The sequence below is a fragment of the Mesoplodon bidens genome (genome assembly GCF_964165515.1).
Source record: "Mesoplodon bidens genome assembly, chromosome: 13".
NCBI classification, from domain to species: domain Eukaryota; kingdom Metazoa; phylum Chordata; class Mammalia; order Artiodactyla; family Ziphiidae; genus Mesoplodon; species Mesoplodon bidens.
In genome coordinates this window covers 30,809,761-30,830,719 of record NC_138169.1, presented here as the reverse complement: position 1 = coordinate 30,830,719, position 20,959 = coordinate 30,809,761, and the positions used below count along the sequence as shown (strand labels likewise).

Sequence of the window (20,959 nt, the reverse complement as noted above, 5' to 3'; positions counted from 1 at the left end):
ATACGCTAAAGAAACGATGCATGAGATTAATTTTTAAACAAAGCAATTGTGATAAATAATCAATGAATTCTTTTCTTCTTTTAAATAGACCTGTCTTTTAATGAGGCAACAACATGAAGCTGCAGCTTTAAATGCCGTCCAGAGGTTAGAATGGCAGCTCAAACTCCAGGAACTTGATCCTGCCACCTATAAATCTATCAGCATTTATGAAATTCAGGAGTTTTACGTTCCCCTTGTTGATGTGAATGATGACTTTGAATTGACTCCTATATAGCAGCCGTGACTTCCTGGTGGTGGTGTTTTAAATGAATGAGGCTTAAGAGTATTATACTATGGAATACTGCCTTTTGACAAAAATATGATATTATGCCTTCACAGCTATTAGTAAAGTTCAGCTAAAGTTGGTGATGTAGTAAACACTGTCATTTTATTAAAAATGAAAAGAATTATTTTGGATCTTAGATCCAAGCAGTTTCTAACTGAAAACTATTATTTATATTGGTGAAAGGTGACTATCGCATTGGAGCACGTTGGCAGACAAGGTAGATGTTTAGGGAGCTGAGGATCTGCTAATGGCGCTGGAAGCTGTTAGTGCTCCATGTACGAGGTGACCACGGGTGTGGAGGTTCTGTCAAGTTCTACTAAAACAGATCAGCAAACTAAAAGGCTCAATTCCTACCAAATAGTTTCTAATGTGGAAGGAAACCTTGGCACAAAATTTCTTCAGTTTATTATATCTGTAAGTTAATTGTACAGCTTTCTTTTTGAAAGTTTTAATATTGTCTTCCTTTTTAATAACTTATTTTATACATATTGTGCAGATGTAAATCTTGTAATTAATGGTCAAAATGTATACAAAGGGATTGGTAGTCAAAACATATACAAAGAAACAATTGTACAACTGTTTTGTCTAATGTTTAAGGACCAAAGTTGTAGTTTGTGTGGTATGGAGTGTAGTGGTAGTGTGTTGAGGTAGCAGGACTTTTAACTAAGGCATGCGTGTCTGAGTTAGCTTGTTTCCATCACAGAACTGCAGAGACTGTGACTTAGCCATACTGCATGCTTCCTATAATTTAATTCTCTCCATAGCAATGCCTGACGGTAGTGTAAGGTGTTTCATACCAGTCTCCCAGGATAGTACCTATGACTTACTATGTTGGACATTTTATTTAGAATTAGTCATGCAAAGAAACAGCTCTGTTTTCATCTCACAATAGAGCCTGTTCTCCTCTTCCCCCAAAAAATGCCTTTGAATGAAAATTCTGAAATTGTAAATGTCTATTTTAATACTCAAATATGAAAGAATCTGTGAATATATGTAAATATGTTTAATAAATTTTATTGGTCATGTTAAATCATTGTAAAACTTTTTTACATTGCTTAAATATAATGTTCTAAGCTTAATAACCTTTGCACTTTTAAAATAACAACTGAGTACTCAAAAAAGAGATATTTGGTAGTCAAAATAGGTAAAAGAAATGGGCATATTCTGATCGATTTCTGCAATGTTTATGAAATATTGATTAATATGTTGTATTTCTTCCTTGTATCAAGATGCAAAACATATAATTTTCAAAATTTTATAATTAAAATAAGATTTGGTATGCTGTTTTTAATAAAATAATTAGCAATATACTTAGAAAAAGTCCAGTTTCTCCTGTAACATGATGTAAATTAAATATTCAGGAATATTTCAGATCTGAAACCTGCTGTTAAACTTACTAAACATTTTTGGAAAGAAGATAGGTTATATGTAAAATTGATCATAAGTATATGAGATGAAATTTACAGAACTTTCCACAATACTTTCTTGAATTATAATACTGGGTGTTTTTTATTCTGATAGAGAAAAGTGAAAAGAATATAGGAGGAATAAAGTGATTTAAATTCAGCTTGCAAGTTGGAAATCCCAGCTAGTGGGAAATAATGTAAAATTGAAGTTTTTGAGTGCAAAGGTATATATTAAGCTTAGGGATTTTTGAATTTTTACATCAGTTTATATTTTAATTGATACTGTACTTGGCATGCGCAATAAAGCAGCACGTGTGAAAAATACACAGTGCAAGGACTTTATTATAAAGATTGGATGTAGTAGTCTTTAGAAATTTAGATGAAAGATTTTGGCCTTTTTTATTGGATAAATGGGGCCAAGAAAGGCAGGGTAGATTTTGAAGCACTGGTTTTGTTGAAGTTAAGTTTATTAAGGCTGGGAACATTAAAAACTAATTTATAAAAGCAATACTTTTTAATATGAAAAACTTAATGCAAATTTTGTTTATACTTTTGCCTAAAAATAAAAAAACAGATTATTGAGCATTGAAATCATAGAAAATATGAGAAGGTTAAGTTTATACAGCATTTTGTTCTGTTGGTTCAACCAGAGAAGGGGGGTGGAAAAAAAAGCACTGTTTGGCCAAACAGAACAAGCTGCAGAAGAGAAAAACCAAGCAAGCAGAAATCTGGCATATTTTAGTCATCCCAGTTTTTTAGTACTAACCACAGTTCTCACCCTCTTCAGTGGTACCTCAAGTTGCTGGAGCCTGTCTGCCATGATACTGCTTCTGCAGATTCCCTTTGTAAAGTGACTCATTCGAAGCTAATCGGAATAGCTTAAAAAAAAAAAAAAAGTGAATGCCTTCTCCGTGGGAATTTATACTTTAAGTAAGTTAAGGGCTCTTGATATTAAAGATTATTCTGAAGCTCTAAAATGCTAGGAAAAACTTGGAATGGGGTATATGCCTAAAAAGATATAGGATTCTGAAAGAGAAATAAAGGATGGTTAGTTTAATCAGTGATTTTTTTTTAACTATTCAAATATCATGAACAAGATACTAAATTGTACCTAAGGATTTGTATTTCTTTAAATCTTGTTCTAAATCATATCTGTTTAATAAATGACTAGATATTTGTGCATGTTATTTAATAAAGAGTTATATTTTTATAGAAAAAATAAGAGTGAAATGTGTTAAGTGTTTTTTTTTTGTTTTCCACTCCCACGTGACTCCAAGCCCAACACCAGTGTTTACTTGGGCAGCAGGCAAAATTGCAAAATACTCATTTTGGGGAAACAACCTCTGAAGAATTAGCCTTTTGAGCTCAAGTCTATTCAGGAATGAGGTCTCGAAAATGAATTTTAATTATTAGACATGCTGCAGACCTAACTATAAAAATCTCAAACAGGGCTTCCCTGGTGGCACAGTGGTTGAGAGTCCGCCTGCCGATGCAGGGGACACGGGTTCGTGCCCCGGTCCGGGGAGATCTCACATGCCGTGGAGCAGCTGGGCCCGTGAGCCATGGCCGCTGAGCCTGCGCGTCCGGAGCCTGTGCTCCGCAGATGGAGAGGCCGCAACGGTGAGAGGCCCGCGTACCGCAAAAAAAAAAAAAAAATCTCAAGCAAAGATCCCCTAAAGCTCATTTTAACAGACTGAGGAATTATAGAGTTATTCTAGAAATAGAGCAATGCTAAATATGTATTTTTCTTAGTTATCCAAAAAGTTAGCAATATTTTTTATTCTATCTCTGATATTCTGACACATAAAAACCAAAAATTTTATGTAGGGGAAATTGACTTTTTAAAACTCATGAGGTAGTCATGTCTTGTATAAAAGCATTTCCACAATTTTTAAAAAAAAATCCTTTTTCAAACCTTAAAGTTTAAATAATTCCTAATTAATCAAATGGCTCAAAAGGTTAGAATTATAAGTATTATCATTTAAACAGTGAAGAGTACATGTGGAAGGATTGACCTCTTTTTTTTTTTTGGCCATGCTGCGAGGCATGCAGGATCTTAGTTCCCCCGACCAGGGATCGATCCTGTGCTCCCGGCAGAGGAAGCTTGGAGTCTTAACTGCTGGACTGCCAGGGACGTCCCTGGAAAGATTGACGTTTAAAGGAAATTTTGCTGTTGATAATAGAGAATGAGGCATATATAGCGTATGTCTATAGAGTAAAAAACACCACCTGTGTGCCCATCACTCAGCTTAAGAGTGGTACCTTTTTCCTCAGTTTTTATTAATTGTGTAATTTGTATCCAATAAAAATACCCACATCTTAAGTAGGCAGTTTGGTAAGTCCTGACAGATGCATACAAAACATTTCCATCCCCCCCCGCAGTTCCCTCCTGCCCCCTTGCAGAGTACTTCACCCCAGAGGCCACCGCTGTGCTGACTACCGGCGCCATGGGTTACCTGTACTTGTTCTTGAGCTTCATGTATATGGAATCAAACAGTATACACTTGTTTTGCGTCTGCCTTCTTTCAACTTAAGGTTTCGAAATTCATGTTTCATGTGTCAGTCATGTGTTCCTTTTTCTTACTGAGTGGAAGTATATTGTACAAGCCTGTTTATTCACTCTTGTTGGTAGACATTTGGATTGTTCCCAGTTGGGGGCTGAATAAAACTGCTCTAAACATGCTAATCTTTTTTTGTGAACACGTTCTTTCATTGCTTGGGCCCATACCTTGGAGTACAGTCACCAGATCATAGGGCATAGATGTATGTCTAACTTCATCAGAAACCGACAGTTCTCCAAAGGGCTTGTACCATTTTATACTCCTACTGCCAACTATCAGAGGCCCAGTTGCTCTGAATCCTCATCAGTCTTTGGTGTTGTCAGTCTTCAATTTTAGCAGTTTTGGTGGATATGTAGTGGTATCTTACTGTGCTTTTAACTTGCATTTCTCTGATGACTCAAGAGGTTGAACATATCTTTTAATATGTTTAATAGCCATTTGTACATTTTATTTTGTGAACTGTCCTCAGGTGTTTTGCTTATGTTCCATTGTGTTGTCTTTTTATTATTGATTGATTTGTAGGAAGTCCTTATTCTGCACACAAGCCCTTTGTCAGGTAGGTCTGTCTTAACGTCCATAAGACTATAAGGAATGTATGCATATCCATGCATTTAGGTTTTAGTGACAAGGATTCGAGGCAAAACATTCTGTCATTGCAAACATTCTTAACGTAAGCAGTGTTTGCTAAAATAAATTATAGTAGTATTTTTTCAACCGTCTATCTCAGAATGCTTTTTTCTTTATTAAATTTTATTTATTTATTATTTCTGGCTGCGTTGGGTCTTCGTTGTTGCACACAGGCTTTCTCTAGTTCAGGTGAGTGGGCTTCTCATTGCGGTGGCTTCTCTTGTTGCAGAGCACAGGCTCTAAGCGCGCGGACTTCAGTAGTTGTGGCTCGCGGGCTCTAGAGCGCAGGCTCAGTATTTGTGGCGCACAGGCTTAGTTGCTCCGCGGCATGTGGGATCTTTCCAGACCAGGGCTCGAACCTGTGTTCCCTGCATTGGCAGGCGGATTCTTTTTTTTTTTTTTTTTGAGATACGCGGGCCTCTCACCGCTGTGGCCTCTTCCGCCGTAGAGCACAGGCTCCGGACGTGCAGGCCCAGCGGCCATGGCTCACGGGCCCAGCCGCTCCGCGGCATGCGGGATCCTCCCAGACCGGGGCATGAACCCGTGTCCCCCGCATCGGCAGGCGGACTCTCAACCACTGCGCCACCAGGGAAGCCCGGCAGGCGGATTCTTAACCACTGCGCCACCAGGGAAGTCCCTCAGAGTGCTTTAATTAAACTACTTGTGTAACTGTCCCAATTGGAATATTTGGAGAATACAAAAATTCTGTTTTCCTAAAAGGGAAAGAGAATCACAGCAACATGCTTTGTGAAATGGGAGTGGTATTTAAAAATGAAAGAGATGAATGTCACATCCATATTTTAAAAAGCATGAAGGGAAGAAAGAAAAACCTCAACCTGTAAGTCTGACCGGCTTAAAGGCAAAAAGCTGAAGTCACTGATTAAGGGAAAAAGAATAGAAAACCTGGGCGGGTACAGTCTAATCAGGGATACTGCAGATGGAAGCCCTGTTGAAGCCATCTGAGTCCCTGAATTAATGACACCGAAGGCTGGAGCTGGTGAAAAGGAGCAGTTTGTCCTTTAGAGGCATCTAGAAGCTCTGGCTTTCTGACATAAGTTAGCACTATGGTGGAAGTTTCATGAGGAAACATTCACTGAGCAAAAGTATATGCTCAACATAGAGGCAGACAAAAATCCAGTCCAAAGACATCACTAATTCAGAGGGAGTGAACAGGCTGATGCTGGCAAGCAGGTGAAGAGCAGGAGACCAGCTGCCTTCTTGTGGAGGTTTGGTGTGGGTTTCTTTGTTTCTCGGTTCGCTTGTTGTTTCGTTGTGTTTAGCCCTCCCCAACGCAATCCTGAAAGAACTCCTGCCTCAGAACTGCTCTGTCTCCACGTGGGATAAAACAGCACAGCTGTGACGCAGTCCCGTGTCCCCTCTTACCTGCCCTGGAGCCTCTCACCTCAGTGCACGCCATGAGTTTCAGAGTGGAAACAAGGTTTCCAGCCACTGAAGACTGCTCATACTAAGTGAGGTAAGTCAGAAAGAAAAAGACAATACCGTAAGATATCATAACATATCATTTACATGTGGAATCTAAAATACGACACAAATGAACTGATCTACTAAACAGACTCACATACGTAGAGAACAGACTTGTGGTTGCCGAGGGGTGGAGGAGGGAGGGATTGGGAGTCTGGGATTAGCAAATTCAAACCTAGTACATGTAGGATGGATAATCAACAAGGTCCTACTCTATAGCACAGTTAACTATATTCAATATCTTGTAATAACCTATAATAGAAAATCTGAAAAAGTATATATATACACATATATATATAAAAAACTGATTCACTTTGCTGTACACCTGAAACTAACACAACATTGTAAATCGACTATACTTCAATAAAATAAAAATTTTTTTTAAAGAGTGGATAGGGTTTATGTAGCCAGGAAAAAAAAAAGAATAATGTCCCAAGCAAAAAGAAAAATGTGCGGAATACAGGAGTGGAGAAGTATGAAGCATGCAAATAGACCACCTTGGCTCTATGGAGAGGATTTGTGTAACATCAAAAAAGAATCACATTTACTAGCATGAAAATATGTTCTGGATATGCCAAATGGGAAAAAGCAAGTTGCAGTGAAGTATTCTTAGCATAATTTCATTTTTTGCAAACATATGTTAATACATGTGACTTAAAAAAGACTGAAGGAATATATAGGAAGCTAGGTACAATCTCCAGGGGCTAAAATGGCCAGGGTCGCACATGAAGTCCCCAAAATTTTTAATTCTCTGTAATCAGAAAAAAAGGAAAAAGTTGAAATGAATATAAATTAAGAAATATTCTAAATAAGTAAGCTACAAAGTTGGGACCTAATTTGGTAGGCAAGAGTGAGCCATGAGTAAATAGTGGATTTTGAGAAGCCTTAAGAGCTTTTGAGAACGATTTGTAAATCTCTCAATAGCCCTTGATAGCCCTTTGCAAACATCTGCCAAAAAAGCATTTTCTCCTAGCAGGCGGGGTCAGCAGTTTCCCCAGAGGTTTGCTAGGCCTCCTGTAGCCCTAGGGACCTGAGCCTCGGAAAAGTTTGCTTGGGCGTTCCTTTTGCCTGGTGGATTCACAACCGTTCATTGCAGAGGGAATTATAAGTATTTTACGAACCCGGAATGGAACATAACAAAACAAAAATAGCCTCAAGATTTTCTACATTTCTTCTTGTTTAAAACAGGAAGAGTTGAGAGGCCTTTGGAAGTAAGCGTTTTCCTTTCCCCATTCTTTTGAGAGCTTTGCGGTAATTCCCACAACAAAGCAGGGAGGGAAGAGGTGGGGGAGAGGGTGAAGGAAGGAGGTTTCTTCCCAAAGGGCCTTCCATCCCTAGATCTTCCTTTCCACACCACAGGCTGCCAGGCTGTTAGATGCGGCTCCTTTAGTTCAAATCTGTAAATCAAATCAGCTAATTCAGCTGGGTCTCTCGGATGGAAAGCATTAAGAATGGGACAGTGGATTCCAAACCATAATCCCCAGCCTGCCGCAGTTGGCCGGTTCCTTGGGACACAGAATAGTCTTCCTGTCTCCACCGGGTGAAAGGCTCACAGGCTGGACGCCTCCTCCACGCAGGCCCGAGCAATCCCCGCCCCCCGCTTCGCCCCCCGTCCAGTCCCACCTCCAGCAGGGCCGGGGGGCTCTTCCCGTACTCCTGTAAGGAAGCTCAGAAGTGGAGAATCCAGACCAAACTGGAGTGCTTAGCAGGGGCACCCAACACTTGTGTCTCGGGCTCCCATTTTGCTCCCTGTCTTCTGGGGTGAATTGGCTGGGGTGAGGGGAGGCCCAGAGGTGAGAGTGTAGAAGCACCACCTACAAGAGTGAGTTCACAAACTACAATTGTCCTTCTTATCTCTCTATGCTGGGCAGGATAACACCCCCTCCCCTAGCTTCACTCCCTCTACCCCAGTGGTCCCCAACGTTTTTGACACCAGGAATCAGTCTTGTGGAAGACAATTTTTCCACAGATGGGGTGGGGGGACGGGGAGGATGGTTTCGGGATGATTCAAGTGCATTACATTTACTGTGCACATTAATATATATACATTATATATATACATTGTAATATATAATGAAATAATTATACAACTCACCATAATGCAGAAACAGTGCGAGCCCTGAGCTTGTTTTCACTTGCCACTTACTGATTGGGTTTTGATATGAGTCTGCAAGCAACTGATATATTATGGTCAAATCTTTCTGCTAATGATAATCTATACTTGCAGCCACTCCCCAGACCTAGCATCACCGCCTCACCTCTACCTCAGATCATCAGGCATTAGATTCTCATAAGGAGCCGCACCCTAGATCCCTCACATGTGCAGTTCACAGTAGGGTTCGCGCTCCTATGAGAATCTAATGCCACCGCTGATCTGACAGGAGGCGGAGCTCAGGCGGTAAGAAAATTGTTGTTGTTTTATGGCAGTAAATTTACAGTAATTTGTTAGCAGCAATAGGAAACGAGTCACCTCTTCACTGTGGTTGGCTGACAGTCAACCACTGATGCATCTGTGTCAGGTGATTGAAGCTTAGGTGAATCAGTGACATTTGACCCTTTCATCAAACCCTACTAAGAGGCTTTATTGCATTGATCATAAAGGCTTCTGGTAAAATAAAATAGCCACTACAATAACCCCTGCAGCTCTCAAATTCCCAAACCCATTCAGAACTCCTTGATAGCCACCTGGAGGCTCAACTGACATTTGATCTTCTAGAGCTTATCAAAGAGGATCTTTAAATTAAAAATAACTATTTTTTATCTTATTACCAAAGTAATACAGGCAAAGACATGAGAAAATGCAGACAAGCACAAAGAAAAACATCAACAACACAAATCGCTCATAATCTTCATTCTAAAAATACACACACTTCTTTAAAAGTTGATATATCATGAATATCTTTCCATGCCAATGGTATTTCTCTGCAACACCAGTTCTCCAAGTGTGATCTGGAGACCCTGGGGGTCCCAGGACATTTTCAGGTAGTTCCTGAGCTCAAAACTATTCTTATTTTAATTCTAATGCATTATTTGCCTTTTCAGTCTCCTCTCACACTGTAGTTTTTTTTAGAGGGTATATAATATATATTGCAACAGTTTGAATGCAAAAGCTGATATGAAAATCCAGCTGCCTTCTATTAAGTTTGACATTAAATAGCACAATGTAAGACAATGCCACTCTTCCCACTATTTTTCTTTTTTGTCTTGGAATATATACTTTTTTTTTTTTTTTTTTTTTTTGCCGTACGCGGGCCTCTCACTGTTGTGGCCTCTCCCGTTGCGGAGCACAGGCTCCGGACGCGCAGGTTCAACGGCCATGGCTCACGGGCCCAGCCGCTCCGCGGCACGTGGGATCTTCCCGGACCGGGGCACGAACCCGTGTCCCCTGCATCGGTAGGCGGACTCTCAACCACTGTGCCACCAGGGAAGCCCTATATACTTATTTTTCATAAAATATGTATTCATGTTACCATATAACGGAGTCTATTATTTTTAAATGAGATAATAAATAATTATTTCTTAAATTTCTGTTTTAACTTCAAAAGTTTTGATAGATGTAGCACACATAAACAAAACCTCTTTGGAGCCCTCAATAATCAACAGTGTAAAGGGGTCCTGAGACTACAAAGTTTGAGAACCTCTGACCTACAATATTATTTTTTAATATCTGATTTAGCCCATTGCACTGTATCATAATTCATTTAACCAGTAAGTAATGCTAAGAATAAGATCCTTAAAGTTAAATTTGTGTACACTCAATTATTTCTTTCGGATAATTTTCAGGGATGGTTTTTGAAATGTATACTTACTTACTGTACAAAAATGGGCTAACAGCAATAATGCAGTCCACTCCGTCAGCCAATCAACTCTTTCCGTTCTTTCTGTTTTCTTCATCAACCAAGGGGAATGTGGGCATTTAAGATCCTACCAGCTTAAGACTTTAGTACTAGGTCTAAAATCGTCTAGTACCATTTCCAAGGGAAAAGTACAATGGGCTCCAACTTAATCACTCTGGAAACTTTTAAAAAAGCAAATTCCCAGGGTTGTGGGAAAGAACTGAGTGCCATTCTCAGTCGCCTTTATCTACAAGCTAACTGTTGGTCACACATGCTTGGGCAGGCGTCTCCTGCCATCTGTCCAGGTGTGCATCCGTCCTCTCCCCTGGCCTGTGACCTTCTGGACCAGCACCCACGGCGCTCCTGCCCGCTTCTAGCGCTGAGCACAAAGCCGGGCGCCCACGAAGGGCTCGGCATTAAGGGCACTGCGGGACGAAGGCTCTACTCTTGGAGACCCTTATTCAGTAGGTCTGAGGCAGACCCCAGAAGCCTGTGTTTTTTTTTGTTTTGTTTGTTTGTTTGTTTGTTTGCAGTACGCAGGCCTCTCACTGTTGTGGCCTCTCCCGTTGAGGAGCACAGGCTCCGGACGCGCAGGCTCAGTGGCCATGGCTCACGGGCCCAGCTGCTCCGTGGCATGTGGGATCCTCCTGGACCTGGGCATGAACCTGTGTCCCCTGCATCGGCAAGCGGACTCTCAACCACTGCACCACCAGGGAAGTCCCGCCTGCGTTTTTAATACATCCTGTCTCCGACGTCAATGACGGGATTCAGGTATGAGCTGCACTGGGTACCAGCGGGGTGCATCAGTCAGTCCGGCATCCCCATAACGGGGCCGAGACCAGCTCCCTCCCAGGGTGGCTGTGAGGAGGCGAGGAGCTCGTGCACATCACGTCCCAGCTCCGGGACCAGGGCAGGGTGAGCCCGGAGAAGGGGACGGGCGGCAGTGTCTGCGGGAGCCCGAGGCGGGCGGGAAGGCGCCGAAGACCGGGACGGGGAAGAGGAAGGGGGACTATGCGCGTGGGCCGGGTGGGCGTGGCCGCGGTCGGGGCGGGGCCGGGTAGGGGGTGGGACCCTGGGCGCGCTGGGCCCGCGGGGAGCGTGGCCTGGGCGGGGCCGGGTCGCGCGCGGACTGGAGCGCCGGGGGAGTGAGAGACGCCTCCTGGCGGGAGCTGGCGGCGGCGGTGGCGGCGGGAGCCGAGGGGGGCGGAGGGAAGCGGGGGGCGGAGGCGAGGCGGCGGCGGGCTGGTCTCTCCCTGTTTTACGGCCGAGGCTCGCGGGCGCTGCGCGGAGGACTGAACGGAGGCGCGGCCTGCCTCCCTCCATAGAGCGGCGCGCCCGCTCGGCCGACCCGCGGGGAACGAGAGGCAGGCTGCTTCGCGGCGCCGCGGCGTACGGTGAGCGGGCGGGGTTGGCGGGTGCCGCTCTGGGTCTGGAGGCCGCGGCCGGGCGGGAGGAGCGGAAGGACCGGGCCCGCGCGGCCTGGGCGGCCTCCGCGGCAACGAGGCGGGGCGGGCGCGGGGCGTGGCTCCTCCGCCGGCAGCCGGGGCCGCTGTCAGCGCCGCCCGCTCGGCCGCTGCGCTTTGTTCCCGAGGCCCCGAAGGGAGCCGCTCCCCTAGGAGGAGCTCGGTTACCTGCCTCTGCGTGCCTCGTTCACCTGGACGCCTGTTCTGGGGAGGTTCGGGGAGTGGGACGCAGACGGCCGTGAGGTGGAGGAAAATATCCCATTTTCAGTTGCTGTGGGGAGAAAACTAGCTCTGGAAGAATTCGTTTTCCGATGCCTTCTTTGGCCGCCACGAATATGTGCCGGTGGCTCCGGAGTCACCGGACTTGGGCGTGCGGTTCAGTAAAGCGGGCGGTGGGTCCTGACGGTCCCAGGAGGGTACCCCCGGCCTCGGCCACGGTCCCTGGGGCTTTCTCGTACAGAACCGAGCCACACGAGCACAGAGCCCGGTACTCTTCACCTTCTTCTTGTCTTTGCTTTATTGTTCTTGCTAACACTTAGAATACATGTTTACAGCAATCATAAAGGCCCATAAATGCACCTTTTATCCGTCTTACATCACTAGTCGTTTATTTAATTGATTCTGTTTGGGGGGGGTGTTTTAAACCCCAAGAAGTTTTATCTTCTCCTTTTAAAAAGTTTAATGACTGTGTTGATTGTTCAACCACTGTCAGAATTTGTGCTGGTCTTTCTTTCCTTTTTCTTTTTGGACTGTAATATTTTCTTCAATATCTTTGAAGAATCACTGGTACCTAAGATAGGGAATTAAAAGAATATCTTCACATTTTGGTAAGTTAGAGTTCTTAATGCAGTTAATAATTTACTGTTCTCTTTGTTATTCGCTAAATTATTTAAGGAGCAACTGTCCACTCCGTTGAGCTGCTTCATTTTGGCTAATTATGTTAAGAGACAAAATGAGATAATAACAAGTAGACACTAGAATAATTTGCATTTTTAAAATTTGTCTTAATTCTAAGAATTAAAATATTGATAAATGTTTTTAAAATTATAATACAATATTTATAGTTTGTTTTGTTTTGTTTTGTTTACTGGCTTAAAGTCGAATAGTGGGCCTGAAACTAAAGCTGAAAAGCAGTGCAGCATTGAAACTACTTATTTGCTTTATATATTGATACTTTCAGGTTACTGATGGTATACACACACACACACACACACACACACACACATATTCACTTTAATTTTCACGGTCACCATTTCTGGGTACTCTGAGGAATTTCAGAATTCTATATCTTTGAAGATGGCTAACAAGATATTATTGTATATTGTAGCTTTTTTTTGAGTGTTTAAGTAATCTTTCATTGAGAATAATCTTTAAACAGTCACTCAAAAGTCTTTTAACGCAAACAATGAGTCTTGGTTTATTTACTTGATTTTCATTTTTGTATTTGTTTTTACCCTAGCATTTGCCTTTGAATTAAAGTTTTTGTTGTTTTTTTTTTTTCTTTTTGTTTGTTTGTTTAGCTTCCGGGAGTTTGGTGATTGTCTTTGAAGAAACATGAAGTCACACTCTGTTGTTATGCTTACTGTAGCCATCCTGGTGTTCCTGACATGGGTCCCCGTGTCACTGAGTTGTAACAAAGCACTCTGTGCTAGTGATGTGAGCAAATGCCTCATTCAGGTAGGACTAAGAGTACTTTTTTACTAATATTAAAATATACTGTAGAGCAGATACAGAGCACATATATACAGATAGAGAGTGTAAGGTCTGAGGTAATGAACCATGACACTGGTCTGGGGTTTTGCCCCCATACTTCTCTTGCATACAAGCAATGTCAGACTCAAGGAGTTCAGTACAGAAAATAATATCCAGCTTTGTAAACATGCTGTTACAAGGTGATGAGTAGCCTATTCAGATGAATTAAAGGGTTCCCTTGTATAATCTAGTTTACATAACAAAGAGACTCACTTACTATATTTAGAAAAAAAAATTTAGCTAATCAAATCATAGACAAAGTGTTCCCTAAATATAATACACTAATTGTCTGTTCTAAGTAACAAGTTACCCCAAACAGCAACTTAATGTAGTAAACATTTATTATTTACGCAGTTGCTGAGGGTTGGGAACCCAGGGGCAGCTGAGCTGGGGGGTTCAGGGTGAAGGTTTCTCAAGGTTGCAGGCGTTGGAGAATGTGCTTCCAAGATGCTTGACAGTGATCTCTCTCTCAGCCACCAAGGCAAGCCTTCCTGAAGAGAAAAGTGAGGTTAACTAATGGCTTAGTTTACAGAGCTGTTAAGTGGCTGTGGAACGTGCCCTGTGTTTGAACCCGAAGCCTGTGGCCTTTCCATACACATACTGGTTATTACTGTTCTTAAAGTTGCGTTAATTAGTGTTGAACTTCATGTATTATACAGCTGTTCTCCCTTTTCCCATCCTGTTAGACCGTCAGCAGTCTTGGGTCTGTATTTATTAGCCTCTCTTCTAGCTGTTGGCTAAGAAATTCAGTAACCACACATATTAGAATTCCGTATAAAGTATGACTCAGCTACCTCTTGGCTGTAATCCTGACATGAGAGCATTTGTATGTACTAGAAGTGGTAATGATTTTTATAGATGAGAGGCATTAAGTGCTGATTTGTGACATTTTGGTCCTCATTAATAGTTAAAATTCTGGGAAGCCTGGCCTTTATGTGAGTGTGGTTGTCACCATCTCATACTCTACCCTCACTTTGCATTTTAACCAAAACATTTAACTAGGGAGGTTGGTTGGTTAGGGTAAGGGTTTTCACTATGGATGTTTTTAAGCATAAATAGAAGAGGGAAGAGTATAATGAACAGCAGTAATAATCAGCAGTTACAGCCATCATTCACTCGGGGCTACCCTTGCTTCATCTCTATTCCCCTGCACTGTTCACCCTAGCTCTGTTTAGTGTCAGGCAGACCCCTGATATTATTTTATCATAAATATATTGTCTATCTCTGAAAGATAAGAACTCTTGAAAACATAGCTATTAGCACTTTAAAAATTAACAATAATTCTTTAATATCACGTAGTTTTATACATGGAAGTTTTTTTTAAATTTATTTATTTATTTTTGGCTGCATTGGGTCTTCATTGCTGCGTGCAGTCTTTCCCTAGTTGTGGCAAACGGGAGCTACTCTTCGTTGCGGTGCGCAGGCTTCTCATTGTGGTGGCCTCGCTTGTTGCAGAGCTCGGACTCCAGGCGCGCGGGCTCAGTAGTTGTGGAGCAAGGGCTTAGTTGCTCCGCGGCATGTGAGGTCTTCCCGGACCAGGGCTCAAACCCATGTCCCCTGCACTGGCAGGCGGATTCCTAACCACTGCGCCACCAGGGAAGTCCCTACATGGAAGTTTTGATACGGCACGTCTGCTTAGGCTTGTGCTGGCTGAAAATTTGGTAGTTTTCTCGTGAAGTCCAGCTTTGTGCTGTGGTCAGAGGTGAATCTGTGCCACTTCCCACGTTGTTTCAGTGTATCTTCATTATTCATTATTGGAAATAAAGTCTCATAACAATTGCTATATTCATGTTTAGGTAGAAATTTACTTAAATCTCAAATTATTTTTTGACTCTCCAAGTATGTAATTTCCATTATTCAAATAATTAAAAATTGGATTTTATTTGAAAGACCTTGCTTGGTAAGGCAGTATTTAAAGAAGAAAGCATTTGGTTACTATCGATAAAAACTCTCAGAAGTTTTTGTTTTGCTTTTCAGTTTAAAATTCTGTAATACTTACAAAACGCTTCAAAAAGTAGAGTAAAAAAATTAAGTGTAAAAACTGGAAAATCAGGTGAAGCTTCACCTGTTTGTTAAATGGTGATTTTAGTAAACTTATTGGAAAGAAGGTAAGACTCTTTTTTTTTTTTTTAAACCACTAATTCACTGATGCAAACATTTCTGATTCCTGTTCCTTCAGAACTAGGAATCATCAAATCTTTTTCTGGAGTAGTAGAGACAGTGCTTCTGGTGCATGGTGGCAGGGTGCTTGGGGTTAAAATAATAGAGGCCTTGAGTATTGAGGGTTTTCTTGTTCATTTATTCCTAAGCACTTATGACATTGTGCTAAGCACTTACTGGACATTGCAGTGAAATGTGATTGGTTCTACCATTTACCTGGTTTTATGGACTCCGCTGATTATTTAACATTCTGCCCTTTACTCTCCTTGCATTCCCTCACTGTGGCTGTGTGACAAACCACCCCAAAGGTCAGTGGCTGGAAACAACAACAACGTTTATTTTGAGCATGAATTTGCATCCTGTGTGGTGCTTGGTAGGATAGTTCATCTGCACCACACAGCATTATTAGCTGGGGTGGCCTGAAGGCTGGCAGCTGAAATTACCTGAGGCAGCGCTGTCCACTAGAACTTTCTATGATGATAGAAATGGTCTACATCAGCCCTGTCAGGTACAGTAGAAACTAGTCACGTGGTTGTTAAGCACTTGAATATGACTAGTGTGACTGAAAAGCAGATTTTTAAATTTAATCATTTTAATTAATTTAAATTTAAACAGCTGCATGTGGCTAGTGACTGCTGTATTGGATATCACAAAGCTGGGCTAGGAAGGTTCTTTGTTCTCTCTCTCTCTCACCCCCCTGTCCCCGCTTTCTCTCTCCCCTCCTTTCCTCCCTCCCTATCCATAGTCTCTTTGTATGACTTCTCCAGCATGCTGGCTTAAGACTAGCCAGATTCCTTACATGTTGACTCAGGGCTTCCAAGACCATGTGTCTCACGAAACACAGCAGGGGAAGCTGTATTGCCTTTTATGGCCACGCCATTGAGGTTACAGTGTTACTTCCATCATGGTGGTAGGCCCACCTGGATTTAAGAGGAGGGTACACAGGCCCCGCCTCTGATGGAGGATCATGAGTGTAACACTAAGGAGAGCTTAGTGGATGGGATGAATGACGTGGCCATGTTTGGAAAACACAATCTGCCACATCTTAACTGTGACTTGACCAGCTGGGTGATCTCAAGAGTTTCCTTCTAATTCTACATAGTTCTAGAGAAAGCAACCAACTATTATTGTGTGTTAATTTTTTTTTTTTAATCAGAGTATCTCTATATGCCTATTCTGGATATTTAATATGAATGGAATCATACAATATGTTGTCTTTTATGCCTGTCTTCTTTTATTGAGCATAATGCTTTCACAATTCATCTATATTATAGTATGTATCAGTACTTTATTGTTTTATGGTCAAATAATATTGTACTGTATGGATATGCCACATTTAATTTATCCATTCATCAGTTGATGAATGTTTAGATTGTTTCCACCTTTTGGCTATGCAAGTAATGGAGCTGTGGATATTTGTGTATACGTTTTTATATGGATATCTGTTTTCATTTCTTTTGGGTATATACCTAGGAGTAGAGTTGCTGGGTCATATTTTCTATGTTTAACATTTTGAAGAACCACTAAAGTATTTTCCAAAGTGGCCGTATACATTTCCACCACTGTGTCTGCAGGTTCCAATTTTTCTACATCCTCACCAGCACTTGTTGTTATAGGCATCTTAGTGGGTGTGAAGTGGTTTTGATTTGCATTTCTCAAACGACTAATGATATTGAGCATCTTTTCATGTGCTTATTGGCATTCATATATCTTCCTTGGAGAAGTGTCTATTCAGAACCAATGCCCATTTTTTAATAGGCTTATTGTCTTTTTATTGTCAGGTTATAAGAGTTATTTATATATTCTGGGTACAAGTCCATTATCAGATATATGACTTGCAAGTAATTTCTCCCATTTTGTGGGTTGTCTTTTCACTTTCTTGATGGTATTATTTGCAACACAAAAGTTTTAAATTTTGATGCAGTCTAATTTATTTATTTATTTATTGTTGCTTTTGCATTTGGTGTTGTAGCTAAGAAACCATTGCCTAACTCAGGGTTATAAGATATACTTGTCTATTTTCTTCTAAGAATTTTGTAGTTTTAGCTCTTATATTTAGGTCTGCAGTTTATTTTGAGTTGATTTTTGTATATGGTGTTAGGTAGGGGTCCAAATTTATTCTTTTGTGTATGGATATCTAGTTGTCTCAGCACCATTTGTTGAAAATATTATTTTTTTCTCCTTTGAATTATCTTGACACTCTTGTTGAGAATTATTTGACCATAAATGTAAGAGTTTATTTTTGGACTCTCAGTTTTATTCCATTGATTTATATATCTATCATTTTGCCAGTACCACACTGTCTTGACTACTGTAGCTTTGTGGTATGTTTTATAATCACAAAGTATGAATTTTCTAATTTTGTTGTTTTTCAAGATTTGTTTTTAATACTTTGGGCCCTTGCATTACCATATAAATTTTAGGGTCAGCTTGTTGATTTCTGTAATAAAGCCAGCTAGGATTTTTATATATAAATATATTTGACTTTATTTATTGGAGTAGTTTTTGGTTTACAGCAAAATTGAGCAGAAAGTGCAGAAGGATCCCATATACTCCTTTCCCCTACACATACCCACTGTTTCCCCTACTATTAACATCTTGCATTAGTTTGTACATTTGTTACAATTGATGGAGCAATATTGACATACTATTATTAACTAAAGTCCACAATTTACATTAGGGTTCATGTTTTATGTTTGACAGTTCTATGGATTTGACAAATGTATAATGTCATATATCTGCCATTACAGTGTGACACAGAATTGTTTTGTTACCCTAAAAATCCCCTGTGCTTCCACGTGGCCTCTGCATCCCCCACCGCATTTTACTGTCTATATAATTCTGCTGTTTCAATATGTTATACAGTTGGAGTTATACAGTATGTAGCCCTTCCAGGCTGGCTTCTTTCATTTAGCAGTATTCATTTATGGTTCCTGCATGTTTTTTTGTGGCTTGATAGCTTATCTCTTTATATTCCATTTTATGGGTGTATCACAGTTTGTTTATCTATTCACTCATTGAGGGACATCTTGATTACTTCCAAGTTTTGCAGTTAAGAATAAAGCTGCTACAAATATCCATGTGCAGGTTTTTGTGTGGACATAAAATTTCAGCTCATTTGAGTAAATACCAAGGAGCACAATAGCTGGATCATATGCTGAGAGTATGTTTACTTTTGTAAGAAACTGCCAGACTGTCTTCTAAAGTGGCTGTACGATTTTGCATTCCCACCAGCAGTGAGTGAGAGTTCCTGTTGCTCCACATCCGCACCAGCATTTGCTGCTGTCAGTGTTTTGAATATTAGCTGTTCTAATTGGTGTGTATTGGTATCTCATTGTTGTTTTAATTTACAATTTCCTAATGACATGTTGAGCTTTTTTTCATATGCTTTATTTGCCATCTGTATATCTTCTTTGGTGAGGTGTCTTTATGTCTTTTGCCCATTTTTAAATTGAGTTGTTCATTTTCTTCCTGTTGAATTTTAAGAGTTCTTTGTATCTTTTGGATTAACAGTCCTTTATCGGATGTGTGTCTTGCAAATATTTTCTCCCTGTCTGTGGCTTGTCTTCTTTTTCTTAAGATTTTTTTTGATGTGGACCATTTTTAAAGTCTTTATTGAATTTGTTACAGTATTGCTTCTGTATTTTTATGTTAATGGTTTTTTGGCTGCAAGGCATGTGGGATCTTAGCTCCCCAACCAGAGATCGAACTCACACCCCCTGCATTGGAAGGCGAAGTCTTAACCACTGAACCTCCAGGCAAGTCCCCTGGCTTGTCTTCTTAATCTCTTGACAGTGTCTTTTGCAGAGCAGAAGTTTTAAATTTTAAAAGTCCAACTTACCCATTTTTTCCTTTCATGGATTGTGCCTTTGGTATTGCCAGCTATGATTTTGATTGGGTTTACGTTGACTCTGTAGATCAATTTGGGAATTATTGCCATGTTAACAGTATTAAGTCTTCTGATTCATGAGCAAGGAGTGTCTTTCCTTTTATTTAAATTTTTCTTTCATTTCTTTCAACAATATTTTGTAGTTTTCAGCATACAGGTCTTACACTTCTTTTGTTAGGTTTATTCATAGGTATTTTATTCTTTTTGATGTTGTTGTAAATGGAACTGTTTTCTTAATTTCATTTCAGGTTGTTCATTGCTTGTATGTAGTGTTGTAAATCTTAAATCTGTTTTCACCTTATTCTGCTTTTGGGGAGAGTTCCTTGACTTTACCTTTGAACCCTTTCTATTGAATTTTTAAATTTTAGCAATAACTTTAAAATTTTACTTCTTATTTTCTGCTTGTTAATTTTTCTTTTAACACTTTTACTTGTATTTGAATGCACTGTTTTCTCAGATATCCTGAGAATACTTACTGGAAGTTTTGTTGATGGAGATGGAGGTATGTCTCCACCCCTCACCTCCCCATTCTGTTACGTGGATTTCTCTTTCTTCCAAGATTATTTTTTTCTTTAAATTTATATCTCTTTCATGCAGGAGGCTTTCCTCAAATGTATAGTGTTCCTTAGTTGTCCATTATAGTTAGGAATGAAGCATAAAAGCCTGATTGGGAGACTGTGTTTGTGGGGAGGGCTGACATACACAGACTGGAGGGTATCGCCTGAGGGACAGGGAAGCCCTCGATGCTGGAGTGTGTTTTCTGCTCTGAGGCTGATCATTTTCCTGCAGAGAAGTTTTTGGTTTGTTTCTTTTGAATGGCTGGTGTTCTTGCTGTGGTCGGGGTGGTGGTTGGTTGGTAGATGCTTGGTTCTTGTCTTTGTGCCCTAGTGTGGGGTTGCCTCTGTGGTCTGATAGAAACTTGAACTTTAGTGCCCTCTTATTCCTGTTCTCTTCAGTTGAGGAATAGATTTGCTATTGGCGTTTCATGTGCCAAGAACTGTCAGCTGGTGTCCTTAGGCCTCTTTAGTGCTTCTCTTAAAGTGGACCCCCAGAATTATATTCAAATTTGCAAATGTACTGTTTTCTAGGAGAAAAGTCCATAGCTTTCAGGAGGTTCTCAAAGTGGTTGATTGCCCTGAAAAGGTGAAGAATTGCTGGGGCTTTGTTTGCTATCACACTACTAAGTTATTAAAATTCCGCTTTCACATTCAACAAAGTACGAGGCACGTTGACATTTTAGATGGCAATAATAGCTCTTCTCCTTAAACTTAGAGAAAAACATGCACAGAAATGAAGGTGGGAGAAAAGAACTTTAAGAAAGGCCATGCTATAGAAGTGTAAAGAAACTTCCCTCCTAAGAGGGAGTTTAGCTTTTCTTTTAGTTATTTGGTTTGAACAACATCTGTAGTGTTGAAATGCTGTACTGTGAGGATAAGTTAGAACATTTGTTTATGTCAG

At 40.8% G+C, this 20,959-nt stretch overlaps 2 protein-coding genes across 6 annotated transcripts in view; both read left to right on the top strand.

Moving 5' to 3' along the window:
• ANKRD12 (ankyrin repeat domain 12) overlaps positions 1-2,927 on the top strand; it is a 114,866-nt gene extending 111,939 nt beyond the window's left edge. For all 4 annotated transcript variants that reach the window (XM_081252216.1, XM_081252217.1, XM_081252215.1 and 1 more), the window contains one exon: positions 89-2,927. In XM_081252216.1, coding sequence (XP_081108342.1) covers positions 89-274 — 186 coding nt within the window. In that variant the 3' untranslated portion in view covers positions 275-2,927. The remainder of the gene's footprint in view (positions 1-88) is intronic.
• An 8,541-nt stretch (positions 2,928-11,468) lies between these two features.
• Positions 11,469-20,959, top strand: part of TWSG1 (twisted gastrulation BMP signaling modulator 1) — a 36,446-nt gene continuing 26,955 nt past the window's right edge. The window contains exons 1-2 of one of the 2 annotated variants that reach the window (XM_081252723.1): positions 11,469-11,631; positions 13,221-13,377. In XM_081252723.1, the coding sequence (XP_081108849.1) occupies positions 13,255-13,377 (123 nt within the window). In that variant the 5' untranslated portion in view covers positions 11,469-11,631; positions 13,221-13,254. Of the gene's footprint in view, positions 11,632-11,866; positions 11,944-13,220; positions 13,378-20,959 lie in introns of those variants that run through there. The other variant, XM_081252724.1, reaches the window with a different exon arrangement.